The following is a 20,230-nucleotide window of genomic DNA, read 5'->3' as shown; positions in this document are numbered from 1 at the left end:
TGTTCCACATATGGGAGTGGGTGAAGCAGACTTTATAGAACTCTGACTTATTTCTTCCCCTGTGGCTAATATTTCCACCACAGGTCTTGTGGTAAGACCCCCATGTCTGCTGTAGCTTTCCGGCTATGGTAGTCTTGTTGGACCTTGTGCTTGCATTTGTCAGGGTACTGTCCACAGCTTTCTTTCCAGATAAGTGCCAGCATCTTGGTTCTTGGTGTCTTGGGGAAACAGAGGGACAAACTCAGTCAAGATTCAGAGCAATTTTTCAACAGATTGTGAACTATACTTTAATAGAAAGGTGACACCCTCGGTGAACAACCTTTACAACGAAACTTTTACAACGCACTACCATTACAACGCGGTCATTACAACGCAAACCATTACAACGCATTGCGCTGGGGGGCGCTCTAGGATAGGGAATAAGTTTAATTTACTATACAACACCTTCCCTAGTGTCCACGGGGACTGGTGTTGGAATAGTAAATTAAACTTTTCACTATCCAGCACCCCAAAGCGCTATGCGTTGTAATGGATTGCGATGTAAAAACCGCGTTGTAAAGGCAGGCGTTGTAATAGCCTGAGTTGTAACGTCATACATCCGACACCCTCAGCATGCATTGAGAATCAAGGAGTGGGTTCAAAGGAGATGGAGTGATAAGAACTTCAGCACTTGAGGAACTTAGTTCATATACAAAACACAAGGTGGGTAAGAGGTCTCATGGTGAGTTTAGAGATCTGCAGGGACACAATCCCCAGTCCACTATACTACAAACAAAAAAATGTGCGAGTCTAGTAACGCTCCCCCTAAAAAAAGAGAGGGAGAAGTCAGAGGCAATTACAGCGCAAACAGGCAATATTATGTGTTTATGGAAAAAAAAGTTATTTTTAAGAGGGCAGAATAACATCACCCACCAAGGTGGCATGCTTCATCATTTGGGATCTCATCTTAGTTGCAAGGCCTAGTGCAACCAAGGGATGCAACCCCCTTCCTGTAAGGGAGGAGCTCACGGATGTTTTCAAATTGGTCAGTTGGTCTGATCTCCTAAGATCTGTGAATCATGAAGAGTATTTATAAAGGTGGGTGTTTGCAGTGCGAGAAAAAGTGATATATATAGTGATATTAAAATTGGCTATCAAACGAAACAGTTAGCGTTTGGTGTCAATTGTTAAAAACAGTGCAAATGCGCACTGAAAGAATTGTCGAGCGTGTTGGTCTAAATGGAGAGTCTACATGTTTCAACCATGATGATCGATCTTCGATCTTGGCCTTCCTCAGGACCTAGATGGTGATGGTACTGAAAATATATGTGTGCAAAAAGAAAAATTGAAAATTGAAACTAAATAGGTGGAACAATACAACCTACAGTCACCTGTGGCCTCCTTCATGAAGAATCTACAGGATTAGACTTGTCACCTGTAAATAACTTATTTTATTACAAGAGGCAGCAGGATGTCTGTAGCAGAGTAGAGAAGCAGACAGACATTGAAAAGAACTGAAGGAAGCAACCAAAACAACAAAGGTGCACATGGAGCCGAATTTGAACTAGTATGAAGGTTGAAGAACCTAGCAAGATACATAGTTGCCAAGCAAAAGGTTCTTAGTTGTGCTGGTTTACATTGATTTGATTCAGCGGTTTCTGGGCCCACTTGCTTACCATTGGTCCTCCGGTGTACCTTTTTAACGCGACTGAAAAATTATGGGAGTTAGCATTTATATTCAATCAAATTCAAATTAACAGTGCAACCCATTTGGCTACACAATGAGGACCTGGAATATGCAGCCAAGTTCAAAAAGGTTTATTACAAATTAAAGTTAAATAGACTATTCTTAAGACTACCCTGTAAAGGTACAGAATAACTACTGAAAGTCCAAGACTCCTAAAGCAATTGAGGCTGACCAATATCAAATAAACAATTAGTTTTGTTATAGAGATACAAAATAACAACATAAATATTTGATGCTCATAAAATAGTCTAATACCCTCTCACCTATACATTAGTAATCTAAGTCTCCAAAGTGCTGTGGATTATTGAATAATAAGGAACCTAAATAATCAGGGACTTTTCATGGGGGAAATCAGAACGGGAAAAAAAGAAATCAAGTAGGAAAACTTTAGCATCTCAAAAGCTTGGTCAAGCGTCGTCTGTGACTCGGGAATGAATGTTAGCCTAAGCCAGACTTCAAAAGTAATCAAAAGAAAACTTTGAGGAATAACCCTCATAAAGCCCTTTTGAGTATTAGGGAATCAGTGAAGGTGTCTGCAAGGAGTCCATAAAAGAGAGTTCCGCATGGAGTCTGTAGAAAGGGTTCAGAAAAGCATTCCGGCAAAAGTCAGGAAGGAATCTCTGAGGAATTTGGGACAAACACTAAATAATAACGTACAGAGTCCATTAGGTAACAGCCCCTTGATCACACCATCGGGGGTCCATTATTCTCTTCAGGGTCCCAGGTTGCAGGCTGCAGCATCAATAAACTGTCCCACACTGGATGTGGGAATGACAGCTCTGTCGCAGACACAACATGAAGCAAGAGATTTTCTAAATAGTCCATTCAGTTAGCGCGCATGCTCTCCAGGTACCTTTGTCAAGATCTTTTTCTCAGGCTCTTTCCCTTATCTCTAGAAGAATAATGTATCTCTTGTAAAATAACAATACATGTGAATACCTGCAGAATTTAGTTCGCAGAATTATTTTAATTAAATGCAGCATGGTGAAATACATGTCTAAATGGTTGGGACAAGGTAACATCAATTCAGGTGAGCAAATTTAATATGCGTGTCCACATTTAAACATAAATCAATATACATTTCCAGTGCTTTACAATAAATTCATTTACATGTAACATATAAATAATCTTAGATTTGAGCAAGTGTAAGTGTGACTGAGAACTACATTTAAATATGTATACATGTAACATAAAAGTGCACATTCCATAAACGTTATCGTTAAAATCACATTCCACATATATGAGGATGGTTTTAATAAAATTTTCAAGTCACTAAATGTTATTCATTCATTATAGCACACTTTTATGAAAGCAGGGTTTATTCTATAGGGTAAGTACATTATTTATTAATTGACGATAATTTTATTTCCGTTAAGACGTTATTAAAACAACTTAATTACTATAGTTAACACACACATGTGAGTAGATTCTCTAATTCTGCAATAAATGCACTCCATAGTAGTAATGTGAAGCAAAATATCTCCATTAATCATTAACTCAAGTAAGAAACGTGCTCAGTGCACATTCATGTCATGTATCTTTCAACATTTTATGTAGTAATTTGTGAAGTGTAAAAAGTGGGGAACTTTGCGCGGCACCACTGTCTGTTTCCCACTTAACTCAGAAGAACTACCCTCCGCCATCTTGGATTGGTAAGGTCATGTACTCCAGATTTGCAGCAGACACCATGATCGATTGGGAAAGATGCCAACCCTCTTAAAGGGAATCACTTAATGTATTTTCCATTGACTTATCCGTCCACACAATATCCATGTCTTCCTTGAAATTTTTCTTCCTCCCCGGTTTTTGAATGCTACGTAGTGCTTATGGTACCGATATTGCCCATCAAAGCTTTGAGAGGAATACATGACGTTACAACACATGCGTTTACAACAGATGACTTTACAACGCGATCAGTACAACAACCGCGTTGTTACCATGCATACCATTACAACGCAAGCCATTATATTAACTTACAATAGAGGGGGCGCTGGAGTTTGGAATAGTATAATTTACTATTCCAACTCCAGTCTGTGCAACAGTAGGGAAATCCAGCACCCAAAGCCCCCTACAGAAAGTCATTGTAATGACCTGCATTGTAATGATATGCGTGGTAACAACACAGTCATTGTACTGACTGCGTTGTAATGGCACCGCGTTGTATAGACAGCGTTGTACACACTGTTTGCTCTTTGAGAGTAGCTCACAACCCTGACACCAGTCTCAAGACAAGGGAAGAAAGTGAAAAGTCGGGTGCCTTTGCAGCGAAGGGATGTGCCATTATAACAACGCCTAGTTTGACATTCATGAACATTGTTCCCCTGACACAGATTCTTGTAGATTTTTAAACTTGAATGTCCTATTAACAATTCAAACTGAATCATCTAAAATGGAGTAACTACTAATTTTGCCCCTCATTGTTCCGCTGAGATCCAATTGTGGCTTAAATTTATCACCATTTTGGGTTGGAAGCTTTCCTTTATTGACTGCGCTAAATCTTTAGGCTTTACCCTAGGCAAATACCTGAATCTGCACTAAATATTAATTGCTTGAAAGAAGTGTCCAATATCAACTAAGGCTAATTTATAGGATAAAAGCCCTTATCACAACAGTAGTACAAGCCTCGATTTTATCCAAAATAGACTATGACTACTTCCCTCCATTTAGGTGTACCCAATATACTCCTAGTCCCTTATAGAGTGCCCATTGATGCTGCAATCAAATATGTGTAAGGAATCAAATGCTTCAAACACATCCCTCCGATTGTCACGAATCTTTTAGTGGCTTGCTATTGAACCAAGAAGCATATTCGAAATGAGCCTGCATTGGTCCCAAGCTCTTCACCATGGGATCCCCATCGCGTGGGTCAACAACACGGCTGGACAGGGAACAGAAACCAGCCCTGGCTATTCTGCTTGATAGGCACCCTGCAAGAGAGGGAAAGGGAGGCAGGAGGGTTGTACTGGGATGTTCCGGCCCGGAGGGGGGGTGTTAGTGTCAAGCACCGCTGCCGCCTTTGTTACAGGGGCGAAATTGCAGCAAAGCTGCAAAATCGGCCCCCATGGGTCAATAAACGTCCCCCACCCTTGCGGCACTCCAGGAAAACACCGGTGCCTGCTACAGCCAGCACAGCCCTGGTCAGCAACTGCTAATATCAGGAGGTCTTCAGTCTCTAAGGAGCTCTGACACCCTCCTTCTGCTATGGCTTGTTTAAAAAAACACAAAGAACGCTAACTCAGTCCTTCTCCGCAAATTTTCCAAAATCTGTCATTTTGTTTGTTCTTCGATCTGGGCTAATCCCTCCGATGACATATTCAAAAACAGAAGACATTCGCGACCTGTATCAGTTCTTTCCTTGGACTGTTGAAACTACACTGAGTTCACAAAATAATGGGGCATATTCTCAAGGATTCACCACAGAGTTATCAGCACTTTATCGCAGCCAGAGTGGCGATAAATTTATCGCCCCATTCAGAACGGGTGCAAACAGCCCATAACATCAGTTTACCTGAGATAGCAGCCGCAAAAAACGTAGCCACAGATGACCCTTGCAACTATCGCTAATGAGATGCAGAGTAAGCGTTCCAGTCCCAAGAGCCACAACAACACCACTCCGCAACATTCTCAACAACCAGCCAGATTGGCGCAAAGAACCCAAAACAGGTGATAAGGCGCGTTAGCAGCAGGAAATTAACACCTACTCTGACCTAGTGTAAAGTCGGATGACAGCCTGCACTAGAAAAGGGAGCCCAAGCCAGATCCACACCTAAAGGGCAACAGATGCCATAGAGCCACTGATCATGCAGCTGGGAGCCCCAACAGGGCCACCACACCCACCGCCACCCCCAGGACCCCCCCCACCCGGGCAAATACATGTCACATCAACTTCACAAAATCATGTACAAAAAACTTCACCTGATGTCGCACTATCACAAAAGGTAACATGCATGTGTCATCACAAAAATGAGCATCATACATTCACCTTCGAACTATCAAATGGAAATGTATTAAAAAACCTCAAAAGAACATTAATGAAGACTCATGGCGGGTCTCCTCGGGACAATCTGTAGGTCACAGCTTGCAAGACAAAAATCCAGATAAGAAGGTGTGTCATGTGCTCATCAAAAAACAGAGAGAGAGCGAAGGAGAGAGAGAGATACAGAGAAAGAGAGGGAGAGAGAGAGAAAGACGGAAAGAGAGGGAGAGAGTGAGGGAGACGGAAAGAGAGGGAGGGAGAGAGGAGACGTAAAGAGAGGGAGAGAGAGACACAGAGAAAAGAAGAGAGGGACATAGAGAGAGAGTGCCGACACTGCACACCCAGGCCGCACTGCTCACCTGCTGCCACTGGTGTGTCTCCAACCACGTGCCGGTATGTACTGCAGTTCACCAGGTCCCTCATCTGATACAGATCCCTCATCTGAAACAGAGTCCAGATACATGAATGGCAAAGTACATACAATTGCACACACCATCATCGCCTGTCCGCCCCAGGGCACCCAGGAAGCTGCACCCCAGCCCCTCCCGCCACCCAGGGGTGCATGCCAGCCCCTGCACACCCAGGCAGCTGCACCCCAGGCCCTCATGCTGCTCAGCGGTGCATTCCCGCCCATGCGCCCCCAGTCCGGACCTCCAAGCCGGGGCATCATCGCAGGCTGCACACCTGCTCAGCACTTAAGGTGCCCCTACCCCAGTGCACCGAAAGTCACAGTCCCGTGGCGGTGTGCCTGTGCTGGCCGCAGTGTGTCCGGTGCCACCAAGTATGTGCCCCGCAAGTCGTGGACCCTCTGTGATTGAGTATCATAAGGTGGATGACATCATGTCACCTCCGGCCCTGGGGAATGTGATGTTGCATGGCCCTAGGCCCTCATGCCTACATTAACACCACACAAATACACCCAGATAGAGAGTAAAAATGGCGCTGAGCACATTCACCCTGCCCTTTTTATTGGCAGGGTCACATGTCCTGTGACACATGTGCTGGATGGGTGTGATGTGGGTGTTAACCAGCCATGGGGGAGTGTCTGTGGCATGCTGACAACGAGACCTGTGAACTGCAGATCACTACAGGGAAGACCTGACACATGTAACGTGGTCGTCACCCCTGTGAGAGTGAGCGGAGTGGGCTGGCCTTGCGTATGCCAGTCCAGCATAAGGTTTGAACAGTGACCCCAGGGCTCTGGCCGTGGTTCCGTACTGGGCTGGACAAGTAAGTAACTAATGCATGTGTCCATGTTGTTGTGTCGGCGCCACCCAGACAGCATTCGGCAATGTGTCACCCTGTGACCCAAGTCCAACAAAATGAGCAACATAGAAGTAAGGGGGGATCACTGAGCCTACATTCATCCATACTTCCACACTTGTAAGATCATAGACATGACACATCTGTTTGATTATGAATGTTTAATGCAAATACAGTGGAGTGTTGCAGCTAGAGCAGTACAGGGCCATGCAAACCCCACTTTACAATGTTGACCCGTGGAGGGCTAGCCAGAGTCCTTCAGGGAATGACAAGTCCAAAGGAAGAGGAAGAGTTCAGTCCGCTATCTGATTGCTGTGTCATTGGCAATCAAATAGAATATGGCAGTCCATGTCGAGGTCCATGGTGAATGTCTCAGAGTGTATCGGGTGACAGTGGAAGGTGATGATGCAGAGGGCAGAACCAAGCAGAAACAGGCCATATGGCGGAGATGAATGCTACAGTTTTCTTCTTACCAGTAAGGCGATTTCATCCGCACCTTCGTCCCCTGCTGTTTCATGTGCCTCACGTGTGGGTGGTGGTGTTCTGTCTCCAGCACTGTGTGGCAGTGATACCTCAGGGGCTGGAGGTGGAATGTCTGCCACACAGTGTGGCACTGACACTTCAGGGAGTGGTGAGGTAGATTTTGTGGTAGCAGCAGCATGCATCAGCGCCAGGCCTTGTGGCAGCAATGCCATGAGGATGGTCCCGAGGTCATTGAGAAACCCAGCTACCTCTCGCTGGTGTGCAGCAGTGGCAGTCACTCTTTCCGCCCGCGCCAACTCCCAGGTGACAGCGCTGGAGCCACTCTCACTGGACAGTTGTTCTAGTCTCTGAGTCAGGGCTCCAGCGATGTCAGCCATGGTCCATTGGAGATAATGGAGGGGCCTGTGGGTGTCTGTTAGGGACCTTGAGTGGTCCCTTATGGGACTTAGACACCCATGTATGGCATCTAGTTTGGCTGTCATGCGGTTGAAGCCCACCCGCACCTGTTCAGCCAGATTCTCCTGGCACCCCAATACACGGCGTTGTAAGGCTATGTGTTCTTCGTGGGGGTCCTGAGGCAGCCGTGTTGGTGGGTGCTGCCTGCTGTGTGGTCTGTACAGAGGGTGGGCTCTCCTCGTAGCAGCTGGGCTTCCCTGCTCCTGGAGGTGGGCTGCGGAGGCTCTCCACGGGCTGTAGGAGGGTGTCGGATTCGAAGCTGTGGTGGTCCCCTTCGTCATCAGAGAAAAAAGGTTCAGGCTGCTCTGCAGGAAGTGTTGATTCTCCCTCTGCAATGTGAAGGGGAGATGCAGTTTAAGAATGTGTTCACATGTATGTTGTCACATTGTATATGTTTTCATACAGACTGCATGGCTGTGTACATTGTTGATGTTTGGGAGGAGCTGCCTTTTGGATGGGGGACTGTGGACATTTCAACAACATAACAGATGTGTGTGTGTACTTGTACATTATCAACTCACATTTCCCTGCAATGCCAAATGTGATTGGCCTGTTTCTACACACAAGCGGCATCAGTTGTGTCCTGTGTTCTGTTGTGGACGTGTTGCAGTTTGTACCACATTGTTGTCAATGTTGGTGTGCTCTGCATGTTATGTGTGTGTGTGCTGCATTTCAGCGGAGTCGCCCCTGCAACTCTGATTTTGCTGCCCCTTATCCCTTTCATGCAGTGTGCCTTTGACTTCTGTGCCTATACAGTGCTGAGATGTTGCATACTTGAGTACATTGGTCTCTTGGTGGGAGTTGGGGGCTGGGGCATGGTTTGTCCGCAGATGTGCGCTACTTAATTGTACATGTGTGCCATTGTGCCCATCTCCCCCTGTCCCCCCAGTCCCTGGTCGTTACTCTCCCTGGTGCTGTTGTGTCCAGTCATGTTGAGCAGTGTCCGGTCCCTCAACTGTTGTGTCCAGTCATGTTGAGCAGTGTCCGGTCCCTTAACTTCTGCCACCGTCTTCCCACTGATGACTATGAACACTATTTCCTCCATCTCGTCCAGGTCCTCCTGTGGCGCAGGACTCCCACCTCCAGTCTGCATTGCTGCCTTCCGGTTGTTGGCGAGTTTCAGCTTGGTTTTGCGCTTGACATCATTCCAGCGCCTCTTGACCTCTACTATTGTCCTCTTCAGCGCTCCGACTGCCGTCACCTTGTCCATGATAGACTGCCATAGGCTATATTTTGTTGCCAATGACACAGTGGAGGTGACGAACAGTTGTTGATGGTGTTCTACCACCTCCGTTATCAGGAACCTGTTTTCCTGCTGACTGAACCGCTTCTTCCTACTCTTCTTCTCCTTGCCCTTCTCTGACCCAGAGGTCCCAGGCTGGTCCTCCGGGGGGGGGGCTTGTGGGGTTCTGGTTGTCCTCCGTACTTTCTCCAGCAACATCCATTGTGCTTCGCTGTTGTTTGCATTTGTTTGTCTGTTTTTTTTTTCTACTTTTATGGTGATTTTTCCCGCCTGACGTGTGTGAATTGCAGGCCTGTCGCTGGTTTTCGCAGATTTTTGTATCGTGATTGACCTCATTGCAACTTTTTTTGCATTTGTGTTTTGCATTTTTGCGGCGTCGCATTGAGTTTATCGCGGACATTTGACGCGTTATCGTGGGCCTATCGCATGGTACCGCCTTGTTGTGAATGCTACGTTAACACACGTTATTTTCCCGCGATAGACTGCGATAAGAAGAGTTGCATTAAGCTAATTTTGCAGCAGTTATCACACTTTCTTGTAAATATCCCGCAATGTGTACATTGCATATACGTCTGTTATTGGGAGTGTGGACTATCTAATATTTAGATTCACTCCGCAGTTGTAATTGATCTTGTCTACCACTTGTTAATATTGCACTTCTGTATCACCTCTCATTTGATAAGCACGCTGATGCTCCATGGGTCTGGTCCATGTTAAATTCGGTGGCTTTTTATAATTCTGCTATGCATAGGGACTCATGAAACCCAACTAAAGAGGAAAAACATTCAATACGCACGTCACAGGCAGACAGGCTTGTTGCACGCTTTTTACCTTAACACTTCTGCAAATGTGGCTCTTCACTGCTATTCCATTTCCCTGGACTCGATAAAGTCCTTAAGCTGTTAGAATTTCGGTTTCTGTTTTTTAATTGTTCACAAAACGGGTTGACAGATTGAAAATACAAACCATGCATTAAAAATCTTGAAATGCAAGACATGGAAATAGATTTTGACTGAAAAAAAATCATCAGAAGCTAAAAAAGTAGGACCCGATTTTTTCTCCAGAAAAATTGCCTAATTTAAATAAAATATTAAAGTATTAACTTTGATTTGAATTTGTTGCATTTTTCTATATGTAAGTTGGTTGATTTATATAAGCAGTGACAGTTGACGTCAGTGTATCACCTGCAGCTCATAGGTGCGATTCCTAACATCACTGACTCAGCCCTTCTTCGTATTTCCTTGATTGAAAAATATATATTTGATAGTAGTAGCAACTGTGAATTAAACTACGAAAATGGATAAGCTGTGGTGCTAAGCTTTACTTCCACATGCCAGTGTAATCACTGCCTACTAAACACATCACACCTATAAATGTGACATTTTGGACACTTCCAGGCCATCGAAACCAGTAAGAATAGCTTGGGTGCTGTTGAATTCTTTTTTTATCGTGTAATTTATTGTTAATCTGTTGTGCTCTGTACAAAAATAGACAGACAGCGCCACTATATGGTACCATAATTAAGTGACTTAAGTGCCAGAGTTGAGCACCCGCAATCACCAGCGCAAATTAAGCACTGTTTGCGTCGTGGTACTTAAACTTGTATTTTTCCTGATTTAGGGCTCAGCGTACATGTCCCAGCATTTGACCGAGGGCGTCACTCAGGTGTAAGGCTACTTGACATCTATTTGAAATGTATTGCACTTCCATGCTCTCAAGAATACGAAAATTAAATTACAATGTAGCATGTTAATTTCATTTACCTAAATCATTTGGCCCAGAAGTGTAATGGTTCTTATATGGTGCAATATAAATAACGTACAGGAAGTGACGTTTTCATGGATTTGTGCTTTCTTATAGCTTTCTAGAAAACATCCAGATGGAAAAGCAAAAATATATGCAAAGTAAACTTGAAATAAGCTTGAAAGTTAAAGAACTGCAGAAGAAATATGAACGTCTTTGTACTGGCATCGGAGAGACACGAGCTCAGAAGAAAGTCTGCCATGAACTCCTCGCAGAAGCAAAAGATTTAACTCCGTCCATCGTGGAGTTAAAGAGCCAAGAAGAGCGTCTTCTCAGCAGTACAAAAGACCCTTGCCTTGGTGAAGAAGTCTGGTTGGAAATAAAAGATCTGCATGGCTATCTGATCCATCAATTGCAGGTTAGAACAACACCAAAACACCCACTGATGGTATTGGTTAAAAAGCAATATATGCCTGTATTTAGATTTTAAGTGCATTGCATTTTTAGGCGGTCCATGGTTCTAGCATGTTGATGTATATTTTTTCACTACAAAATATTTTTTCCTAAAAAAAATTCCCCCTACAAATATACCTGCATGTTCTCTCTTCATGTGACATGTTTGAATCTTGGAAGTCGAATCGGGTATTTCCCTATTCTGATGTCAATCCAAGAAGTGCTACTGAGTTAGATCATAAGATCATAATGAGGCTCAGGCCATGGTAACAGGCTGCATGTAAAAAGAGTATGTTTTAAAAAATATATATTTTTAATAGTATTTAGTGACCTCCATAATCACAACTAAAGTATGGCAGCAGTTATACTTCACAGGAGCCATGACATGATATTTACACATTCCGTTCAAGAAGAACATATTTTTATCCTATCACATATGAAGAGTTACATTACTGGATCTGGACAGAACAATGATATTCTAGCAAAAAACAAACCATAACACTTAAACTACCCTCTCAGCCCTCCCGCTCCCTGGTCGCTGAACATTTCCCTACTATAACAGATACCCCAGGTCGGACCATGGCTCACAGATACTATGTTTCTCCCACAGTTCCGGGCTCCGGGTGACTCCCATGCATTAGTACTTCCCCTGAATTAGTGTGTCCCGTGTGTGCCCTTTGAGAGCCTTGCGGGGGATCCCCCCACCCACGGGAATCTCTGCTGTCATAACATTCCAAGCCATCGCATCATCTTCCAATTTATCATCCCTCCTGACCTTTTTCATCTGGATCATCTCTGCCACCACGAATGTATGACGTTACAACGCATACATTTACAATGCACGCCTTTACAACGCAGTTTTTACATCGCAACATCCTTTACAACGCATTATTTTATATTGCATGCCATTACATCGCATTTTCAGAAACTACCTTTACAACGCATTGCATTACATCGCATTATACCTTTACAACGCATACCATTATAATGCATACCATTTCATCGCATTTAAGGTAAGTGTTGGATAGTATAGGGGTAATAATTACTATTCTACCTCCAGTGAGTGCAACAGTAGGGTAAGTGTTGGATAGTGTAGGGGTTAAAATTACTATTCTAACTCCACTGAGTGCAACAGTAGGATAAGTGTTGGATAGTGTAGGGGTAAAATTTACTATTCTAACTCCAGTGAGTGCAACAGTAGGGTACGTGTTGGATAGTGTAATGGTACTGTGTGTTGTAATGGTATGCATTGTAATGACTTGCGATGTAATGCCTGCATTGTAGTGACATGCATTGTAATGACATGCACTGTAGTGACATGAAATGTAATGGCTGCGTTGTAATGACATGCTATGTAAAGGATGTTGCGATGTAATGACTGCTATGTAAAGGTAGTGCAATGTAATGACTTCGTTGTAAATGTTGTTTCCCGCCACCACCCACTCCTGCAGATCTTTGGTCCAGTTCGCCACCTTGGGGGGTGTCGAACTCATCCATCTAATTGCAACCCTCCGTTTGGCTAGCACCAGTCCCAGCTGCAAACATTTCCTTGTGAGCTTTTTGTAAAAAGAGTATGTTATATCAAGTAGTAGAAATTAATTATCCGCGTGTATAAAACATTCTTATTACTGATTAATTGCGACACGACAGCTCAGTACAGCAGGTAGAATATTCACCATGACAAACCTCATTCAGAGATACATATGTATATCAGAGGGATTCGGTGCCCACACCTAATCATTCTCATTGCAGCCCCTCCACTTCGTAAAACAATATATATGTCGTCAAGCTACATAGATGTGGAGGTTGGTAGAGAAAACCCAGACATACTTACCTTTCTCTATTTTATCAATAGATATTGTGTCCACCCATTTTACCAGCCTGTACAGAAGTTGTGTGCGGTCAACAGTAGTACTATTAGGAGCACTGAAAAAATAGATCTATGAAGGGTTCAGAAACCTGATGCAGGTGTCCAAAATTCTGTATTGTAAGACTTAGGAGTTGGCAAGAAGAGAAATCTTTTTTGATGGGGCACTAATGTAGAACCCCTACATACAGGCCTTCTGTAATTTTCTCAAATCGATCGTTATGATCCCTGTACAGGGGGAGAGTCTCTTCAACTGCCATAGTGGAATCTTCAGGCAGGCCAATCGCAACTGTTTTAACATTCGACTGCACCTTCCAGTGACCCAATTAAATTCACCCAGCTTTTCCTATACTCACATAATCAAACAGTATAGGCAAGGCTGACTCTCACCTTGATTTACATATTTGACTCCAGGCAGCACATACATCACAAGAACATCCAATTGACCCAAACGCATCCAACGTGCTGTGAACTGTCTGAAAGGAACATATAGGCATACACTTTAAATTCATAAAGGAAGCACGCAGGTATCTAAGTCTGAGAAATTAAGGACTTCACCATTTTATCACTGTGGAAAAAAAGTACCTGGGCAAAATGCACAAAAAATACTGCTATGGTCCAATTATCTAGGAACGGCCGTTCGGGAGAAAATTGCTCAATAAGGATGTCATTTATTTGTAAAACCCCTAGCAAATACAGAAACAAAATTGTCTTAAAGTAGTAGTTTAAATGTGAGGGCAGATGAGGGCAACATCTATCGCTGGCAGTTTATTTTTTCAGAGCAAATGCAAGGCGGCTGACAACCTGCCATGTCTGCTTTCAAGCGAATTTTAACAATTATATGCACAAAATTACATTTACTAAGAGCTGCATTTTAACACAATTGTGTGTCAGCAGGGCACAATATAGGCAGCTAAACTGAACAATGTGTCCGTTTAAAGAAACAAGGCCCCCCTCCAAACTCCCCCCACCACGTGACCGTGTAAGAGTTGTGTTGTGCGCGCTCTGCCTGGTGCGCGCACTCACAGTTGAGAAATATCAGTCCCTTTTTGCAGGAACTCCAGCTAAAGAGATGGGTTTAAATAAAAGCCCTTCCGTCTGGCAAATAATTGTTAGAGAGAATATTTAAATCTTTAATTCATGAGAGTACTTTTGAATATAGAGTACAAGAATATTGTGGCTCACACTTAGGGGCGGCTCCTCCGCTAGGGCGGAGGAACGTCGCCCCACTGCTCTCATATCAGTGAAAAAAATTAAAATAAAATGATAGCAACTTAGTTATTATCATTTTATTTTCGGTAGCTGCAGGGCTGGGTTAGGGAGGGGTGGGGCTGGGGGTCACACAGGGAGGAGTGGTGGTCACTCTGTAAGTGTGCATGAATGTTTGGCTGGCCGTCTTGGGCCGGTCAAACATTCATGTGCACTTTGCCTGTTCTCCACCCAGGCTGCATTACAGCCTCGGCGGAGAACATGCCCAGGTTCCCAATCCCCATTTGAGCACCAAACCACAGCGCTCAGACCAATCCCAATGCTGCATCGCAGCATTGTGATTGGCTTAGCCTGTGTGTGCTCCCTGCTTCTGAGACGTCTGCAAGGGAAGCAGAGGAGAGACTGGGCCGGCCGAAGAGGAAAGTTTTTTTGTTTGTATTTTTCACCCTGCCCGCCACCTCCATTCCCTTCCAGCCGCCACTGGGCTCGCTAATATCGTGGATAGAATATCTAAGGGCAAAATATCAAAAGGTATATGCACTGAGAGATGGATACATTTACTATTCTTAACTCCACATCTGTGTACCTTAGCAATATATATTTGGTTAAACAACATAGATGTGGAGTTAGGTATAAAAAATCCATACATACTTCCCTTTCGATTTTTGTCAATCGACATTGTGTCCACCTTATTAATGTCCCATATCCTGGACTCGATGTTGAGGAGCAACAGATTACTTTTTTCTCCACCCTGAAGCTCTGTTTTTATAACATCTGCGAGAAGGATGGGAGATATCATAAATACATTTTAGATGACTTTCTTAAAGGTTTTCTGTTGTTTTAACAATTTGTGAACCTCATGACTATGACCTTTGACCAAACATCTGCCCCAAAATAGATGCTTTCTGTGACCTAATGGTACCAAGTGCAGAAGATAAAAAAACATTTCTTGTAATGAACTGCACAACAGACACTCCTCCACAGCCCTTTATCTAGGTTTTTCAACAAGAGGTGTGTCTAAAATACTTCAAATGAGTAGTACCTGCGGTTTAGAGCCTCAAGGTAAATAATTCACAGTAACGTCACTTAGTTAGTACTTTTTACACATGGATTAGTCCACCTGAATCTGACATCACTTTGAGAGTTTCTAGAATCGTGGAGATATATCACATTGCTTTGCAGCTCCTCATTTTGATGTTTCACGACCATATTCAGATAGTGCAGTAGCGTAAAGAAATGTACTTGCGCTACACTCACAGTTTCCACCCACAATCAAGACTCATCCAGAAGACAGAGATATCCATATTTTTCAACAAGAAATATCCACTGTGAAAGGAATCTGGGAACGAATGCCTGCAGATTAGGCATGCGCTCTATGTCTGACCTATTTAAACACTACCTTCTTTCTGAGTTGTACCAGCAAGTTTCAAATCCTCTGTGGTACTGCTGCTATGAACTACAACTGCTAACCCTTCTCCTCGTAACTAAAGTTGAATGTCGCAGGTACTTTGGAGTGTCCCACCTCCCGTTCTTCTGCAATGTACTAGAACAGATAGTAATCAACCACCCAATACATATCTCCCAATAACCTCCTTATCCACTTTTAATAGGGCTCTCATGGCCTCCACTCAAATGAGTCTGCGCTCTCCCATGTAGCAATCCTTATTTGCTCTGCTTTCCACAACCATCTTTGATCTATTCTAATACGCCTTGATATATTAGCCTTATTTGAAATTGTTAATCAACCATATAGTAGTTTTCTCTCAACACAACATCAGTATCACATGACCCTGCTCTACTATGGCTCTCGTTATGGTCTTTCTCCGTGGTGTGGGCCAAGCTCGGCCCACCAACCTTTCTATTAATTGGTGTCCCCCAAAGGCTCAGCCATTGGTCCACCCCTAAATCTCTGGGTATTATTTCTACTTTTGGGTTTGGCTGCCATCTCTACGCTGTTAACACACACACCTTCCTTTTCCCACATTCTCTATACATTTCTGATCACGTATCTCTGATTTCCTCCTTGCCATTCACCTCTGGATGGCCCTACAGTGTCTTATGAACAACTCTTCTAAAACTGAGAAACGTTGCTTCCTTGATTCATTTGCTACAACCCCAGACCGAGTCCCAGACACTTCTTCCACAAAAAGTTGAGCTTCTCCTATGCAAGTAAGAATCGGCCCCTCAGTGCATAGGGAATTATATCACTGCCACTGTAGCTCAGTGCCAAGTACCTAACATCATCTCTTCCACTTCATGCTACTAAAACATCAATCAGATCATCTGCATGCTCTGAACTGGACTGTTGTAACATCTGCTCGTGAACCTCCCTCAATAATGCTTCACCCCACTCAATGAGGATATTATCTATTCAGCCTTCTAAATACCTGTCCACCACATCCTTCAACATGAAGCTGAATGCTAGTCAGTGAAAAGTAGGGCACTCTAGAAACCTATTTGCATTTGTTTTTAAAGTAGTCGATGGACTTTCTCCTGACCACCTGGTTGATGCTTTGAAGCAATAACCCCCCTCCAAGTATGTTCGATCTGCCACTCTAAATCTCCCAGCTTCATTTTATAAATGCATAGCATTCGGAGTTCACCTGTGGTCTTTACACCAATTTCCACCACAAACTGCCCTTTCCTGAAGCTGAAAAGATGGATATCGTAGCACAGTATACCTTTTACTAATTACATTGTTTGGAAAAAAAACACTTTTGTTGCATATCACTTTCCCCCCCATTACCCTCCCCCCAAATATCTAATTTGGTTATTTTAGCCGTTACCTCCAGAGCAATCCACAAACCGTGGGTAACTTTAGTATCCCCAACATGTGAGAAAAACAAATTTGGCCTGTATACCTTTTATGTAAATACAATTTTTCAAGGTTTAAGAGCCAAGTGTCCAAAATATTATACAAAAAAAAAAGGAGGAAAAACGTCAGCAACTAAGGGGTTAAAACTTGTTGTTGCCAAGTTTAGATACTGTTGTACCAGATACTAATTTAAATGTAAGACTTCAGCATAGGAGAAGGGATCCATTCGGCAATGAGCAGATCAAGGATGTATGACATTACAACGGATGCTTTTACATCGCATGCCTTTACAACGCTGTTTTTACAACGCATGCCTTTACACCGCATAGTGCTTTGGGGCGCTGGATAGTGAATAGTTTAATTTACTATTCCAACTCCAGTCCCTGTGGATAGTAGGGAAGGTGTTGGATAGTAAATTAAACCTATTCCCTATCCTAGAGCGCCCCCCCAGTGCAATGCGTTTTAATGGTTTGCATTGTAAAAGTTGCGTCGTAAAGGCACTGCGTGGTAAAAGTTGCGTTGTAAAGGATGTTTCCCGCAGATCAACACTACACAGTTAAAAAGATGGCACTGTAGACCATATCTTAATGTGTGTGCGTGGTCATTGCAGTCCCAATTCAGAGTACTACTGCCTTCAAAATGGCAGATTCCGAATTTTGCCATGCCATGCACTTTGAATCTGAACTATATACTCACTCCCATTTTGACTGTTTTATGGGTGGGTGAAGAGGTTGGAAGCTCCCCATCAGACCATTAACTCTCAGTCCCGCCTTGGCACTACTTTCAAAAGAAGACAGATGAACTTCGAAGCTACCCTTTCCTGACAGCTGATCAGTCCTCTGGGCCACAGATTTGCAACTAGGTTCTTAAGAGGGAACGGACATGTAAAAAACCTATTAGTCTTAGGTACGAATATTATTTTGAATTTTGTACTGTTTAACAGCAGCCTGTGTAATATGTAGTGGTGAAATATTGAAAGTGGCATGCAGTTGAGGTCTCTGAAGTCAGACTATAATAATGGACGTCACCGATACAGCATACCTGAGTAATACACAAAATCGAGGTTTTTTTTTCTAATATATTGACGTTATTGTCTCTTATCTGAGAGCTTTGTAACACACAGCAAATGACAGAAGTGCCTGTGTTTTGAAGAATGCAGGCAAGTGTCTATGTGCCCATCACAGAATCATCGACAAAAATCCACAGGGCTTGTGCACAGGTTTATGTTGATGTAGCCAAAGTCATATTTTGATGCCCTCATGTTATTGCTTCTAGAAAAATCTTTTACCACATTGCCTCTTATGTTTTAGGTGGCTGCCTAACTGTGAACTTCTAATAAGTTGCACAACCCATGAAAATTTCTTAGGTGAGAAGATGATCAGGTGAATAGCTAGTTAAAAAAAAGTCTGAGTTTTGCAACTTTGACCTTGCATTCTGAATTTTCTTCGAAAAATTCTGCATCTCCTGTAGATGGTGTTACAGCAGCATGTACTAAGTTTGAGGTTGCTAGCAGCTTATAGGCCTGGAGGTGGTGTTGGTTGGCTCTTCAGGACGCCGTCGGCCATGCCGGAAGTGACAATTCCCCCACCGATTTTGGTGCCACCTCGGTGCGCAGTCATCAGTTCTTGTCTTTCCGAGTGAGCTAGTGCAGATCCGTGAAGTGCGCTACCCTCTGTCACATTTTGTCGACAATTTTTGGTGTGTAGAGTTTTCCTCAATGTCGAAGAAAACTTCAGAATTCAAACCGTGCAGCACCTCCCATCCGTGCCATATCAGTGACAGATCCACACTTAGAGGTCCATCCTGTCTGAGGACGGGACTGTCCGCCACAGGGGCGGAGGTCCCGTCCATGGAATTAGGATGCACCCGCCACAGTGGCGGGTGCATCCCGCATTTTTAACATTGCGGCCTGTTAACAAGAGCAGCAGTGTTAAAAAGGCATGTTGTGCGTTTCAAAGCACATGACAGGCACCGCGCGGTGCCTGCCATGGTATATTTTGAAACACAGGGGGGTACCATAGGTACCCCCCATGTGCACCCCCCACCCCCCTTCACCCTGGGGGCCCGCAACGGGCCCCCAAAGCAAGGACCGTATGCCTTTTCGTGGAGGCATTGCCGCCACGGAAAGGCATAGCCCCCAGCACATCCTAATATGGCTGGTGGTGTCTGATAGACACCGCGACCGCGGCGGAAAAGCGGCGGACGGTCTTCCCGCCCGCCACGGTCCCCCCGCCATTGTAATATGGCGGGGGGAAATAGGTGGCGGACGGGCAAGGATGGCGCACGGATCGCCACCGCCTGCAGGGCAGTGGCGATCCGTCCGCCATCCTAATTGACCCCTTAGTTTATCACTGGTGCATGGAGCGCAACCATGGCTAGATGTCGCACTCTGACTGCCAGGCCATGGCTCAAAAGGCTGTTAGCGGCTCGGCGTTTGGCTCCACATTGCTCACCCCGGAGGTCTCATCCCTGGTCCCGGTCGAGAGGAAGGTCTGGCCAATGCTCCGGAAGTCCTAAGTCCTCTTCTCCTCCCTCGAAGTTGTCGAGAAAGTCAGGAAAGAGGCATAACAAACACAAGAAGTTGAAGCCTGCTTCCTCTTCTACCCCCTAACCGTTGGCCGACATGACAGAGGAGCCTCAACACTCTAGGCCTGGTTCTGCGGAACCTGTACATGGGTTGGCTCTGCACCTCCATGCATTTCCAGGTGCCGAAGTGACCCCCTCCCAGCTTGAAGTTTTCTATGACACCATGTGCCTCATGTCTGGGCGACCTGACCCTCCCGTCATGCCTTTGGGCCCCAGAAGCTCATGAGGGGCGCTATTGGGTTCTGCTCCAGAAGCTCTAGCGCAGATGGCCCCCAATGGATCTGGTGGTGGATCTGAAGTGGCCCTGTGACCTTCTCCGGCACTGGCCTCTCCACAGAGGCTCCTTACTCCGTCGGCATAGCCTGGCGGTGCCAGTCTTATCCTTATCCCCAAAGACCAGGAGCTGTATC

General features: G+C 44.4%; 1 protein-coding gene across 1 annotated transcript in view; it reads left to right on the top strand.

Moving 5' to 3' along the window:
• SYNE2 (spectrin repeat containing nuclear envelope protein 2) overlaps positions 1-20,230 on the top strand; it is a 1,843,566-nt gene that overhangs the window by 626,069 nt on the left and 1,197,267 nt on the right. The window contains exon 43 of the mRNA XM_078660317.1: positions 11,008-11,308. Within this exon, the coding sequence (XP_078516443.1) occupies positions 11,008-11,308 (301 nt within the window). The remainder of the gene's footprint in view (positions 1-11,007; positions 11,309-20,230) is intronic.

Source organism: Lissotriton helveticus, chromosome 9, assembly GCF_964261635.1.
Source record: "Lissotriton helveticus chromosome 9, aLisHel1.1, whole genome shotgun sequence".
Classification (NCBI taxonomy): Eukaryota; Metazoa; Chordata; class Amphibia; order Caudata; family Salamandridae; genus Lissotriton; species Lissotriton helveticus.
This window is presented reverse-complemented; position numbering and strand designations above follow the sequence as displayed.